The sequence below is a fragment of the Podarcis liolepis genome (assembly GCF_965112155.1).
Source record: "Podarcis liolepis genome assembly, chromosome: 1".
NCBI classification, from domain to species: Eukaryota; Metazoa; Chordata; class Lepidosauria; order Squamata; family Lacertidae; genus Podarcis; species Podarcis liolepis.
In genome coordinates this window covers 138,298,131-138,313,512 of record NC_139554.1, presented here as the reverse complement: position 1 = coordinate 138,313,512, position 15,382 = coordinate 138,298,131, and the positions used below count along the sequence as shown (strand labels likewise).

The following is a 15,382-nucleotide window of genomic DNA, read 5'->3' as shown; positions in this document are numbered from 1 at the left end:
AATACTGCTTACATCTGAGTTCACTTTCAAACAGTTGGTGCTACAAAAAGGTAGCACTTTCTGTGTTGCTGATCATGCGATATTTCCTTAGGGATTAGAAAGATTTTGTTTTCATATATTGCCTCGAGGGCACATTTTCAGCTGTCAGTCATACAGAAGCCAGATTTCTTCATTGGTTTCTCCTCCTCCTCTGAACACAAAGGCAAGCGCATCTCTTTCTCTCAAAAGCAGCTTTAACTAGACAGCTGCCAGTCATTTATATGAGCCACACATGCAAGCTCTGTGATAAATAATATTGCAATCAGATAAACTATATGGGCAAGAGCAACAAAAACCCTAAACAGAAACTTACTAATTTATGCAAATCATTATTTGCATTATTGTTGAAGGTGGGGGTAAAAGTACTAAGCAAATGTCTATAGATAAAAGCAGAAACTGTCTTCTTCAAAGTTTCATGATATAGCATTTCTCTGAACAGCAACATATTACCAAATAAATTTTGGTATCTCAACAGATGAGAGAGAGTGGCTAATTGTTGCTAGATCTCAGCATATCCAAGTCTTCTATAAACACTGTTAAGTTGTAGGTGAACATATCAGACAACACAGTGATTCTCCAAACAGCTCTTGTTTATTTACAGGTCAGAACAGAACTGGACTGAAGGGTTCAGCCAGTACAATGTAACTGTAACAACTTTCTGTAACTATCCAATCACTGAACGTCACTTTCGATCCCTTATTTGCATATGTGGACCTGAACTATCTACAGTATCCCCCTGCTGGCCCAGGGTGAGAACTTCAGTACATACCAAACACCAACATTTATTAATAAGATTCAGACATGGCAAACCACCAATAGTAGGTCCCAGTTCAGTTTACAGAGCTGTTTGGCCACACTTTGTGTTTGCTCAGCAAGTACAGTGGTGCCCCGCAAGACGAAATTAATTCGTTCCGCAATTTTTGTCGTCTAGCGAATTTTTCGTCTTGCGAAGCACGAAATCCCATAGGAATGCATTGAAAATCAATTAATGTGTTCCTATGGTCAAAAAAAGTCCAAACAAAGCCAAATTTGGTACAACAACAGTTTATTAACTGCTCTTTAAAGTCACACATACTGTAAAGAGCAGTTCAAAATTTGAAGGGAAAATAAATTAACTTTATAAACATGACAGAAAAACATTTAAAAATCAACAAAGTGTACAGTACATTTTCTAAGACTGTGGGGGACAAGTAGTAGATAGGTAGCCGTGTTGGTCTGCCATAGTCAAAATAAAAAAATTCCTTCCAGTAGCACCTTAAAGACCAACTAAGTTAGTTCTTGGTATGAGCTTTCGTGTGCATGCACACTGTGGGGGACAACTCGAAGAAGGCTCCTCTTCCACTCTTTGCTTCTTGGTCAAGAACCTGTCCATAGTCTGCTGCTTCATCCGCCTTTTCAGCAGCTCCCTGAGAGGCGACATGACCCTCATATCATAAAAGTTCCCAGCGTCATGTGCCACGTGCTTCTCATGGTGGTGTAGATCTGCAAAAGTCTGCACCTCCTTCCACTTCAGGCAAATGTCCCTCAGTCTTTCGGAGGACAGCCGTTCCTCAGTTGCTTCCTCCTCTTCCAGTGAGGCCTGCTCCTGCGCAGCCTCTGCCTGCAGTTCGACCAGCTCCACGGTGGTCAGCTCGTCGTCGTGCCCCTCCACCAGCTCGCAGACGTCCTCCTCCGTGACCTCCAGGCCCATGGTCCTCCCCAAGGCAACAATGTCCTGCACCACTGTTGACTCTGGTGCATCAGAGTCACTTGGTGCCACACAGTCCGGCCACAGGCTGCGCCAAGCGCAATTCAAATTTCTCTGGCTGATCCCTTTCCAGGCCGTGGTGACCATCTTCAAGCAGGTGACGATGTTGAAGTGGTCCTTCCAGAATTCCCGCAGGGTGATGGTGGTGCAGTCAGTCACCTCGAAGCATCGCCTGAAAAGCTCCTTGGTGTAGAGTTTTTTGAAATTGGCGATGACCTGCTGATCCATTGGCTGGAGCAGTGGCGTGGTGGAACATGATGCTGATGAAGCTGAACTCCTCCAACAAGTCCAACTCAAGGCCTTTAGGATGAGCAGGAGCATTGTCCATCAGAAGCAAAGCCTTCAGCGGCAGGTCGTTGTCCAGCAGGTACTGCTTGACAGCAGGGCCAAAAGCAAGATTGACCCAGTCCAGAAACAGCACACGTGTGACCCAAGCCTTGCTGTTGGATCGCCACATGACACTCAGCCGCTCCTTGTCGATCTTGTGTCTCTTGAAGGCCCGTGAGTTCTCCGAGTGGTACACCAGCAGGGGCTTGATCTTCAGGTCGCCACTTGCGTTGGCACAGAAGAGCAGGGTCAGACGGTCCTTCATGGGCTTGTGGCCAGGCAGCCTGGACTCCTCCTGAGTGATGAAAGTCCTTTTGGGCATCCTCTTCCAAAACAGCCCGGTCTCGTCGCAGTTGAAGACCTGCTGCGGAACGTAGCCCTCCGTCTTCACAACCTCCAGGAACTCCGCTGCAAAGTCTTCAGCCGCAGGAACATCAGAACTGGCAGCCTCTCCATGCCTGACCACGCTGTGGATGCCAGATCTTGCCTTGAACCGGTCAAACCAACCTCTGCTAGCCTTGAAGACTTCTGGCTCGCCTGAGGTTCCTGGCTGTTCCCGGACGAGGTCAGCGTGCAAGGCCTTGGCCTTCTCACAAATGACGGCCTCAGACACTGTGTCCCCTGCACGCTGCTTCTCTTCTAACCAGATGAGCAGCAACTTCTCGACCTCCTCCAGGACAGCTGGGCGGTTCTTCACGATCCTGGTGACTCCCTTGGCTGCATCAGTCGCCAGGATCTTCTCCCTCATCTTCAGGATGGTCCCGATGGTCGATGGATTCCTCCCGTACTCCCTGGCGAGGTCTGTCACACGCATTCCGCCGTCGTGCTTCCGGATGATCTCCTTCATTTCCAGCGTCACCTTCTCCTTCTTCCTCTCGCCGGCCACCGCAGCAGCAGTCTTCTTGGGTCCCATGGCAGCACAGCTCTTACCTTCGTAAACTCAGAATCAGAAAAAAAAAATCAGTGATGTGCTTCAAACCCAAAAAATACAAAAGCACCCAGCCACCCACCACACAGAAATTAAAACCCAGAACCAAGGCCTTGAATCCCAAGCACCCCAACCCCAAATCCAAAATCCAAAAACCCCCAAACAAGTTTTAAAAGTTTAACTTACCAAATGGATGAAAGAGAAGTTCTGGAAAAGCTTCAACAATCAACCACCGAAGTCCTCAGAAACCTCAAATGGCTGCAAAATAAGTTTAGGAAAAGCTTCAAAAATCACCAATGTCTTCAAAAACCTCAACTGCTCCCACAGACACCCACCCACCCACAGCACAGAAATTGCAAACCCCTCCCCAACTGCTCCCCCACCCAGACAAAAAAAAAATTCAAAAAATAACAACATGGCCAGCACTCAGAAATTCAAACTCAGAAAAATTTTCAAAAAAAAAAACAACCTTGCCCAGTGGTCACAGAAAATCATAAAAATTCCAAAAAAAAACCCCAAATGGTCCCAGATTCCTGCAGAAACCTCCCCAACTGTTTCCCCAGCCAGCCAGCACTCAGAAATTCAAACTCAGAAATTTTTTTTTGAAAATAAACAACCATGCCCAGTGGTCACAGAAAATCATAAAAATTCCAAAAAAACCCCAAATGGTCCCAGATTCCTGCAGAAACCTCCCCAACTGTTCCCCTAGCCAGCCAGCACTCAGAAATTCAAACTCAGAAAAAAAAATTGAAAATAAACAACCTTGCCTAGTGGTCACAGAAAATCATAAAAATTCCCAAAAAAAACCCCAAATGGTCCCAGATTCCTGCAGAAACCTCCCCAACTGTTCCCCTAGCCAGCCAGCACTCAGAAATTCAAACTCAGAAAAAATTTTTTGAAAAAAAACCACAACCTTGCCCAGTGGTCACAGAAAATCATAAAAATTCCAAAAAAACCCCCAAATGGTCCCAGATTCCTGCAGAAACCTCCCCAACTGTTCCTCCAGCCAGCCAGCACTCAGATTTTCAAACTCAGGAAAAAAAAATTGAAAATAAACAACCATGCCTAGTGGTCACAGAAAATCATAAAAATTCCAAAAAAAAACCCCCAAATGGTCCCAGATTCCTGCAGAAAACTCCCCAACTGTTCCCCCAGCCAGCCAGCACTCAGAAATTCAAACTCAGAAAAATTTTCAAAAAAAAACAACCTTGCCCAGTGGTCACATAAAATCATAAAAATTCCAAAAAAAACCCCAAATGGTCCCAGATTCCTGCAGAAACCTCCCCAACTGTTCCCCCAGCCAGCCAGCACTCAGAAATTCAAACTCAGAAAAAAAAATTGAAAATAAACAACCATGCCTAGTGGTCACAGAAAATCATAAAAATTCCAAAAAAAACCCCCAAATGGTCCCAGATTTCTGCAGAAAACTCCCCAACTGTTCCCCCAGCCAGCCAGCACTCAGAAATTCAAACTCAGGAAAAAAAAATTGAAAAAAACCACAACCTTGCCCAGTGGTCACAGAAAATCATAAAAATTCCAAAAAAACCCCCCAAATGGTCCCAGATTCCTGCAGAAAACTCCCCAACTGTTCCCCCAGCCAGCCAGCACTCAGAAATTCAAACTCAGAAAAATTTTCAAAAAAAAACAACCTTGCCCAGTGGTCACAGAAAATCATAAAAATTCCAAAAAAAAACCCCAAATGGTCCCAGATTCCTGCAGAAACCTCCCCAACTGTTCCCCCAGCCAGCCAGCACTCAGAAATTCAAACTCAGAAAAAAAAAATTGAAAATAAACAACCATGCCTAGTGGTCACAGAAAATCATAAAAATTCCAAAAAAAAAACCCAAATGGTCCCAGATTCCTGCAGAAACCCCCCCAACTGTTCCCCCAGCCAGCCAGCACTCAGAAATTCAAACTCAGAAAAAAAATTTGAAAATAAACAACCATGCCCAATGGTCACAGAAAATCATAAAAATTCCAACCCCCCCCCCAAATGGTCCCAGATTCCTGCAGAAACCTCCCCCACTGTTCCTCCAGCCAGCCAGCACTCAGAAATTCAAACTCAGAAAAAAAAGTGAAAATAAACAACCATGCCTAGTGGTCACAGAAAATCATAAAAATTCCAAAAAAAAACCCAAATGGTCCCAGATTCCTGCAGAAACCTCCCCAACTGTTCCCCTAGCCAGCCAGCACTCAGAAATTCAAACTCAGAATTTTTTTTTTGAAAAAACCCACAACCTTGCCCAGTGGTCACAGAAAATCATAAAAATTCCAAAAAAAAAAACCCCAAATGGTCCCAGATTCCTGCAGAAACCTCCCCAACTGTTCCTCCAGCCAGCCAGCACTCAGAAATTCAAACTCAGAAAAAAAATATGAAAATAAACAACCATGCCCAATGGTCACAGAAAATCATAAAAATTCCAACCCCCCCCCAAATGGTCCCAGATTCCTGCAGAAACCTCCCCAACTGTTTCCCCAGCCAGCCAGCACTCAGAAATTCAAACTCAGAAAATTTTTCAAAAAAAAACAACCTGGCCCAATGGTCACAGAAAATCATAAAAATTCCAAAAAAAACCCACAAGCCCCCAGATTATCGCAAACCCCCCCCCACAACACCAAGTCCTTGAATCCCAAACACCCCAACCCAAAATCCAAAAACCCCCAAAAAGTTTTAAAAGTTTAACTTACCAAATGGATGAAAGAGAAGTTCTGGAAAAGTTTTGGAAAAGCTTCAAAAGTGAGCAAAGTCTGAGAAAAGGCTACCAAACCACGTGCTAACAGTTGCTCCTCGAAGTCAAGTCGCAACTGCAGCTGCTCAAGCTAAGCACCCTTGGCTTTAACGGTTTTTACACAAAGGAAACAAAGTCGCGAGACGTTTTCGTTTTGCGAAGCAAGCCCATAGGGGAATTCGTCTTGCGAGGCAAATCGCGGACGGAAAAACCTTTCGTCTAGCGAGTTTTTTGTCTTGCGAGGCATTCGTCTTGCGGGGCACCACTGTATTGCCTACAGGTTTCTTAAAGGACTATTACACCACAGTAGCAGACAGCATAATACTGTAAATATCATACCAAGTGTTATAAATATGACAGCTGCCTTTCAGTTGTGCTTCCGAGCAGAATTCAAAGTCTTGCTGCTTATCTTGAAAGCCCCCAATGGCCTCGACCCACTAGACCTGAAGGAGCGTCTCCACCCCCATTGCTCAGCCCCACTGGGGCCCTCCTCCAAGGGCCTTCTGGTGCCTGAAGCGAAGGGACAGGGAACCAGCACAGGGCCTTCTTGGTAGTGTCGCCCGCCCTGTGGAATGCCCTCCCTTCAGATGTCAAGGAAATAAAGAATTACACAACTTTTAGAAGACATCTGAAGGCAGCCCTGTTTTGGGAGGTTTTAAACTATGGTTACCAGATTTTTTTCAATGAATCCGGGGACATTTTTTTTTTTTTTTTTGAAGCTGAGTAGCAACAGGGAGTCAGTAGTGGGGATGGTGAGGCGAAAGACCCTGGGCCCAAGCACACATGCATATTGTATTAAGGTGCAAAGCCCTTCTTTTGCACCCTGTGAAACATAAATGCCCTGAGTTTTTAAAAAACTGGGCTATGGTGTGCTGCCCACCAGTGACTCCCAAGCCTCAACCTGTGCCCCCTTCCCACCTTGTTTTGACTGATCAAGGGAGGCTTGGGAGTTGTGGGCGGGTGGCCGTTTCCCAGTTTCTTAAAAAACGCAAAGCATTTATGTTTCACAGGGTGCGAAAGAAGGGCTTTGCACCTTGTCTGGCAGAAAACCACGTTCCTTGTGCCCCTCCTAGGCAACAGCCACCTGCCTGCGACTCCTGAGCCTCTCCCGATCTGTCAAAACGAAGGGAGAAGGGGGCAGGAGATCTGTACCGCTGGACGTCCCTGCTTCCCCCTCAGCAGTGGCGGCGGCAGCAAGCAGCTCCTGAAGCCAGCCAGAGCCAACTGTGCTACCAGGCTGGCTCCGGGCTGCTGAGGCTGCCGCTGCCACGCTTCCCAGGGACAGATTTGCAAGTCTGGGGACTGTCCCTGGGAACTGGGGACGTCTGGTAATCCTATTTTAAACACTTGATGTTTTTCTTATGTTTTAGATATGCTATAAGGCCCAGAGTGGATGGGGTATAAACAACAACAACAACAAATCTCCACAGAACCGCACAAGGAACATCCTATTAAGACCTGGGGAGAATACCTCCACGCAACTGCAGGATACTCTGTATCCTGCACCCAGAGTGAACAAATACAAACCACCGAAGCACCTCCAGGTGAGTAAATCTCCTCCTCTACCTCCTCCTCTTTGCTATTGCTTTGGATGTTAGGGCTATTATCATTTTACTCTTTATTAAATGTATATACCGCCTTCCACCCACAGGTCTCAGGGCGGTTCACAGAATAAAATTAAAATGTAAAACCACCAAAGGGCTAGACGATATGGTTTCAAGCAGCGCTGGCTGGCCATCTCTCACAGATGCTTTGCAGGGGGTTGGACTAGATGACCCTTGGGATCCCTTCCAGCTCTAGACTTCTAGGATTCTATGGGATATATGTCAAGTGGAAGAACAGCACCACCTAGCAATACAGGCAAAATAACTGCAGGGCATAACTCAGATTACGAAACTGCGCTGATTTTTTGGTTTCGTGGAATTCCCAAGCAATGCCAGGCATAGGGCTACAAGTTAAAAATTAAATCCACACTGGAGGACTCAGAATACTATTTTCCTGCCTTTCTCCTGAGGCTTTCTTTACGGGTCTCTTTTGATTTGCCAGTACCTTCTTTATGGGTAACAAAATGTTTTGGGGGAAATGAAGAGCTCTCTAAGGCTAGAATTGTATGCACATTTTCATTTATTTCCTTGCAGTCTTTATAGGCTGCTCTCTAAGTGAGTTCTCAGAAATGCACAGCATTGTAGCATTGGGACACAGGTAAATCCCACTAAACATTACAGGGGCGGAGAGTAGAACTGGACACACGGCTGCCATTTTGCTCATACACAACACATTCTAAGCAAGCATGGATACCATCCAGCTGGCCTGTGGTCTACTGAGAACGCTGCACAAATCACACAGGGATTTGCAAGAGTGATTTGGTGCCCTGTTGGAAATCACATTCTAGATCCCATGGCATTGGCGTCTGCATTCTGACCCCTAGATTATTTCCCCTATCTATATTGCAAAGTTGCAGCAGTATTTTTTTTAAAAAAATTGCCAGTTTTATTTTTTAGATATTTGTAAAAGGTTGCTGAAGTGCAACTTTCTTCTCAACTGTGTGAATAATCAGAGAGGATGATGAACGCAGTTCCGATGGTACCTCTGCTCTGACTAAAAGCCGCTGTAGGTTTTAAGCGATGTTTAAAGGATATGTTTTCCTTTCAGTGGCCACTGCCAACTGAGCCTCCTCAGTTTTTTGGGGCAAATAAGTGTTGCTGGGACTGGGGATATATTATACATTACAGGGCCTTATTTGCAAGTGAACTAAACATGCCACAAAGGAAAGTAAATTGGTGCCCATCATTACTCCTCAAATGAGGCGTCTCTGCGCAACATTCTTCATATCCCTGTGAAACTGCTTTGTTCAAAGTCTGGTAATCATCAAGCACTGTGGGGAGCATAGGCAGATGGAGGGTGAGCCAGAAGGCTTAAATAGCTGCTGTTCCTGCTTCCTTTTCACAAGAGACATAGCGAGAAAGCACAGCCCTCTTGTTTGACCTTGATGTAAGACCCTTTAGAGTCCAGAGGCTCTGAGAATAGAACGTGGTGTTACTTTAACCGTCAGAACATTTGCTCTCACTAACGCCTTTCAAAGTATACTACGCTGCATTTGAGACCAGCTGAAGATACAGTTTTCCTAAAAGTACTTGGGCAGGTAGTACTTTGGTCCATCAAGACCGAAGGGAGCTAATGATGGTCCATATCCTTTGAGGATCAAACACAAATCTGTAGCTCAACATTTTTACGCTGGCCTTTCATTGGAATGGCAGGCTCACAGCTTGTGGTGACCAGTAAATCTAGGTGTGCATAAATCTAGGAATGCATGGGCAAAATCTAGAGCAGTTCACAGTCTACATATTTGGTGATGTACCACTCCATATTTTTTTTAAAGAAAGTCTTCTACAATTTCTTCTACAAGAAATTGACCCCAACAGCCATTTATTAATTCTGAATATTGTCACTTCCATAACAGCCCTAAGGAAAATCAGATGTTTCCAGTGCTCAGGGTTAGATCTTAAAATATTCGTGGAGTTGATCACGGCTCAGGGAAATTGGAATGAGCCAATCAAATGCTGTGTGAGTACGACAGACCCATATTGCTATAATATCAAAGGCATCTTCCATTCTAAGCTCGCAAAAAATAGTAATGTCTGAAATAGAAGACTGTACCAGGCTGGCAGTGTGTAACATAAATAAAAAGAGTTAATGATGGAATTCTAATATAGGTGCCAAGAAGTTACCATGAGGGTACAGTAGCCCACTCTAAAATCCTGGGCAATCAGGGCATCTTTGCAGTGTAAGAGCATCTAATCAAAGGGACTGTTCACACAGGGTTCTTTCATCCAAAAGTGAAGGTTTGCATGTGTGAATGTGTCATTGCTGATCAGACATCACTGACAGCTTTCCTTTTGTCTCACAGCATCTCTAACAATTGTTTTCAATGACTTCAGCAGGGATGCGAAAACTCATCCATTCATTTATTTCCATGAATCAACTTCTCTCTGCTATAGTTCCTGGATGTCCACCCAGACTGTGGAGTCTCTTGTGTATATATACTTTTAAGAATTGCAAGCACATGGCACCCTTTCCTTTTAATGAACTGCATTTGCTCACACCTTCAAATGCACACCTCCCTTCTCAGTTCTCCAATTACCTTGTACAAGTGTTTCCACTTCCAGCTACAAATAATTTGTTTTTGCAAACTGAAAGTGAGTCAGATAGAAACAGACAATGGATGTGTTTTGGAGAATTTAACCCAGCGTAACTTTAATAGCCACACTGGAATCAAAGCTGTTGAATTGTTGTGACATCCCTGGGAGTTGGCCAGTTTGCACATTTCAGCTGCATTGAGCAATCAAGTGATGAGAAACCAAGGACTGCACATGCATGTGGGAACTAGCTGTTAGTTTGGGTTCAATGCCAGTTCCTCAAACAGATTTTTAAAATACAGCCACAGTACTTAGTGGGAAAGAAGGGATAAAGAAGGGAAGCTGCAGCAGAGCAGAGAAGGCAAGAAAGGAGAGGAGAGGCGGAAGTGAAATAATAGATGGCTGTTTTGGTCTCTGTGGCATTTTGTGTCCTGCATGAGTAAGCTCTCCTCTGCTCACCTCAGATTAACTCAGGAGCTCTCTGAGCTTAGACTATATTACAAACCAATCCAAGGCTTGACGAGACTCTTCCCTTGTTCAATATGACCCCTCCTTGCTTTTAGAGTAGACCAAACTGTCCCTCATGCGGATAGCCCCCCCCCCCAATCCTTAGTTTTCCCGGAAGCAGCTCCTAGGCAAAGCAGTGAAAGAACATCTTTCTTTTGTTTCCGGGTTTGAGCCCAGATAACTCCAAGGGCACTTGTAGTCCTGTGAAAACTTGCTTTGACATTTCCACAGAAGGGTGAGAGAAGTTTAGTTTGGCACTTTTATATTCATAACTGAGGCAAATGTTTTATTTAGAAAATTATTTGATTTTTTTTAATGACTGAGCTAGCAATACATTCAGAGCACAGCCCACCGGGCGCTGAGCCCAGGACATTCGCACGGATTTACTAACATTTTTATTTCGTTTGGTTGTTTTGACAATTTATATGAAGCTTAATTACTGCCATCTGTAATTGAAACAATGAAACCAAAAGTAAGTTAAAACTATAAAGTTGGAATTCAATTAAAAGCCTTCATTAGTTCAAAGAGGCCTGTCTGACTTCAGCTGGAAGGAAGTTCCATAAAGCACCGTCTCTCATCACGTCAAATGCACCAGTGGTGCAAGTTGCCTTCAACAGGGCAATTCGATTTCTTTTTCATCCAATTCCGGTGAGGTGATGAGGAGCTATACTAGTGCCAGTGTGCAATAATGGAATGGATGACGTCAGTGCAGACAAAACAGAGGTCCTGTTGGTGGGTGGCTCATGGGAGCTCCATGTTAGTGGAGTTCATCCTGTGCTGAATGGGGCTGCAATTCTCATAGAGAAACAAGTTCACATTCTGGCAGTACAAGTGTCTCCCCACTTACATTGGGGTTATGATCTGGGTCTGTGTGCGCATAAGTGAAATTGTGTTAATATTAATTATAATAATAATAATACTAACAACAACACCAATTTATTTATAAGCTGCCCATCTGACTGGGTTGTCCCAGCCACTCTGGGTGCCTTCCAGCAAATTAATACATTAAGCACGGTAAAACATAAACATTAAAAACTTCCCTATACTGTACAGGGCTACCGTCAGATGTCTTCTGAAAGTCAGATAGCTTATTTGCTTCCCAAAGGGCGGGTGCGACTACTGAGAAGGCCTCTGGAAGTGGGAGCACCCTCTAAACCATCTTTAAAGGCCCTCTCTGCCACTCTCTTCAACCCATACCAAAAATACTATATCCAAAATATCCACAGCTAGATTTGAAGCTCTGGGGCTGGCAGGGGGCTGGAGGACACATGGGGAAGTGGCACTGGCTGCTGCGCTACCCAGCACAGCAGCAGGGAGCAGGGGGGCCAACTTGAATAAAATATGGGGGGGCAGGTAAGCCCTGCCTCACATAGTTGATTGCATGATGCAGTGCACACACAACATTTGAATGGCAATCCCCACCAACTGGGGGGCAGCCCCCTCAAATATTTTATTGTGGGGGCCAAAGCCCCTGTGGTCCTTAGGAGTTGGCTCTTATGGCGAGGAGGCTGAGCACATTAGGCTAAGCGGCACAAACAGAGTCCTGCTCTGCCTCCAGTCTCTTTGGGGCTTCCTCTGCCCTCACTGAAGTCCTCTTCGGGCTCTGGGGATGGTCTCCTCATGAGCCACGAGGACTCTTCAGCTCTCTCTCTCCCCAATTCTGGGTTTGGATTTAATTATTTCCTGGTGCTGTACGCATATGTGGTTGTGTGTAAGTTGGTCGCATATAAGGGGGGTGGCGCGCCTGTATCCCCTAAACTATCTCTGTTCGTAGCAATGCAGGTTCCTGCCCCAGCACAGAGCACCTCCCATCAGATTGGGGTGGTGGACCACGTGTCACTCTGTCTTGAGAGAGCCTGGCATCAGCGAACTGTCTTTTGGTGGCCCCATAAAATAAGACTCCTGTAATACATTATATACTGGGACGTGGGTAGTGCTGTGGTCTAAACCACAGAACCTAGGGCTTGCCGATCAGAAGGTTGGCAGTTTGAATCCCCGCGACGGAGTGAGCTCCTGTTGCTCGGTCCCTGCTCCTGCCAACCTAGCAGTTTGAAAGCATGCTAAAAAGTGCAAGTAGGTAAATAGGTACTGCTCTGGCGGGAAGGTAAACGGCGTTTCCGTGAGCTGCTCTGGTTCACCAGAAGCGGCTTAGTCATGCTGGTCACATGAGCACCGCAACCCGAGTCGTCCGCGACTGGACCTAACAGTCTGGACTGGACCTAACCCTTTACCTTTACTACATTATATACAAACCTGCAATTAATTCAAAATGTAGCTGTGAGGCTGTTGAGTGGGATTGGGCTTCTTCAGCCACAGCAGCACCCTGTTTATTTCTGGGTTCAGTTCTCCAGAGTTAGTTTGTGGCTGACTGGCTTAAGCTTGCTGGTTCTGCTTGGCAAGCCACCTTACCCTCAAAGTTACATGTCATTGCAGCGTCCTATGTTAGTTTCTGGCTCTCCCATTCTGAGTTGCAGTCAACTGCAAGTCTTGTGATCTTTGCTGCCTCCCAGGGTCAGGTAACATTACCAGTTACTTCTACCTTTTGTCATCTCTCTCTCTCTCTCTTCCTCAGGTAACGGCAATAATATTACACATTACATGTCCTTCTTACAGCTGGATGACTAATGATTGTCATTATAGCTCTATGAGAGCCAGATAACTGCAACACTTCATTATATCTCTCTTTTACAGCCTGTAACTGCACTTCTCCACATTATACATTTCTTTCTTTCTCTGCAAATAAGGTAATTGTTATGCTCATCTTTATGTGTCTTTCTGGAGCCTGGAGCTTTAGCAGTTTCCACTGTATCTCCTCCAAGCTTGTAGTGCTAATGCTCCCTGCTATGTATCTCGGGGTCATGAGCTGATATTGCCGCGGAATCATCTCTGCTCTGCTCTCCCTTACACGTTTCACCACTGTATAATTATTCTATCAAAAATGTGTGTTTATTCTTCTTCTTTGAAGATCTTAATACTTTTTCATACAGCGGCAAGTTCAGGCCAAGGACTGAGATTTGCGGCACAACAAATAAGAAACACAAGTTTGCAGAAAGGCCTTTATGCCCACTTTCGCCTTATGTCCACATGCATTCAAAAACAAGCTTGGTTTGTTGTTGATTTTTTTAGGGGAAACCCTAAAAAAAAAAAATCCATGCGAAAACTGGAAATTATTTATAATTACGTTGTTGTTTTGTTTTAGAATCAGATGTAGGAACTAGCTATGAGGCAGTACAAACACTGCTTTCTTGTTTAAGAGCAGCTTCAAATCTGGGTAAAATGATTTTGAAAATTCCCTAAAAATGATGGACTATCCATAACACACGTTCACTTCCTGGGTATTTCCATAGAAAGTGCTGACTGCTCCCATCTACTAATGGAGTTTCCGTTCCCAAACTAATTTCAGTATTATGTGGGGAGGTGGGGGATGGTGGAGGTGGTGGAGACAATTGAGATGGGGGGGTGACAACAGGGAGCGACACCCCCACCCTCCATACACCGTGGTCCTGCTACTAGTTAAAAGAACCACCAATTAAATTGCTTTCAGCCAATGACTATACAGTGGTGCCTCAGGTTACATACACTTCAGGTTACATACGCTTCAGGTTACAGACTCCACTAACCCAGAAATACCGGTAGTGCTTCAGGTTAAGAACTTTGCTTCAGGATGAGAACAGAAATCGAGCTCCGGTGGTGCGGCGGCAGCAGGAGGCCCCATTAGCTAAAGTGGTGCTTCAGGTTAAGAACAGTTTTAGGTTAAGAACGGACCTCCGGAAAGAATTAAGTACTTAACCCGAGGTACCACTGTAGTGTGTGGTTTTTTAATTTATTTAATCATTTTTTCAATACAAACAACAATCACAAAAAACATATACAACAAAAACTGCAATAACACTAATAACACAATTTAACATTTCAGATTTGAGTACTGATATACCTATGACTACACCTTTTAAAAAATATTTCCCCACCTCTCAACCCCCTACTTCCCACCACCGTCCGCCTTATCGCTTAAATATTCCTTCCAGATTTATTTATATTTACCCATTCTTAATTTGTGTCGATATGCAGTTCATTCATAGGTAACTAGTCTGTCCATATTGTCAATCCATGTGCTCTATGGAATATTTTGCAGCTCTTCCAATTAATCAGAACAAGTTTTTTTGCTTCTAATATGGCACGGTACATCCAATTTTTTTGACCCCTTGTAATCTCCCACGTTTCCGGTATATAATTTATAATTAAATTCAATTCCCCTAAATAACAATTTCTTTTTATTACTCTTGCTATATATATATATATACTTACCTCGCACCAAAATGTTCTTATCATTGGGCTGTTAATCATCATAAGTACTAAGTTCGCATTTTTACTTCCACATCTCCAGCAGTTATCTGCATTTGTTATTTTCTTCTGGTAAAGATTTGCTGGAGTCCAGTGGACTCTGAATATTATTTTCTGCTGAATAAGTCTTAGTCTTAGATCCATAGAGGCTATTTCTGTTGATTTTATACTTGACTCCCATATATCTTCTGTTATCTGTACCCCTAACTCTTCACTCCATTTTTGTCTATCATATTCTAAATCATATTTCTTCCTGTTGAGTAGGGTTTTATATAGTGCAAGTGTAGATTTTTTTGTTTTTGTTGCAGAAATTAAATCTTGTAGCAGCCTGGGTGTTTCCGATGCTGCTATAGCGTCAGGGCCAAACTGCCTTTCCAATAGAGGTTTCAATTGGATGTATTGCCATTGCGTTTCACTGGTTAATCCATACTTTACTTGCACTGTATTATATTCCACAAATTTGTAATTTTCATCAAATAATTGATTCAATGCAAAATACTGTTTGCCAAATTATTACTTGATTTCCAATTTTTAATTTTGGGTTGGCCCATATTGTTAATTTCTCATGCTGATAGGGGTCATGCTTATTATTTTTATTTATATTCATCCAAATTTTTATAGGTGCTTT

The 15,382-nt window shown here is 44.0% G+C and overlaps 2 protein-coding genes across 11 annotated transcripts in view; one reads left to right on the top strand and one right to left on the bottom strand.

The window, feature by feature from the left end:
• LOC310693432 (uncharacterized protein) overlaps positions 1 to 15,382 on the top strand; it is a 126,667-nt gene that overhangs the window by 50,829 nt on the left and 60,456 nt on the right. For all 10 annotated transcript variants that reach the window (XR_014519164.1, XR_014519165.1, XR_014519166.1 and 7 more), the window contains one exon: positions 7,141 to 7,314. Coding sequence is in view for 1 of the 10 variants with exons in the window: in XM_083475466.1 (XP_083331592.1) it covers positions 7,141 to 7,314 (174 nt within the window). In the remaining 9 variants the exon portion in view is untranslated. The remainder of the gene's footprint in view (positions 1 to 7,140; positions 7,315 to 15,382) is intronic.
• On the bottom strand, positions 1,295 to 3,371 carry LOC310711224 (putative CENPB DNA-binding domain-containing protein 1; the record flags this gene model as incomplete). Its single annotated transcript, XM_083512838.1, has 3 exons — positions 3,228 to 3,371; positions 2,547 to 3,043; positions 1,295 to 1,633 (listed from the first exon to the last, which is right to left on the bottom strand). Exons 2-3 carry the CDS (start codon positions 3,024 to 3,026, stop codon positions 1,295 to 1,297), a joined length of 819 nt encoding a protein of 272 aa, XP_083368964.1. The 5' UTR covers positions 3,027 to 3,043; positions 3,228 to 3,371.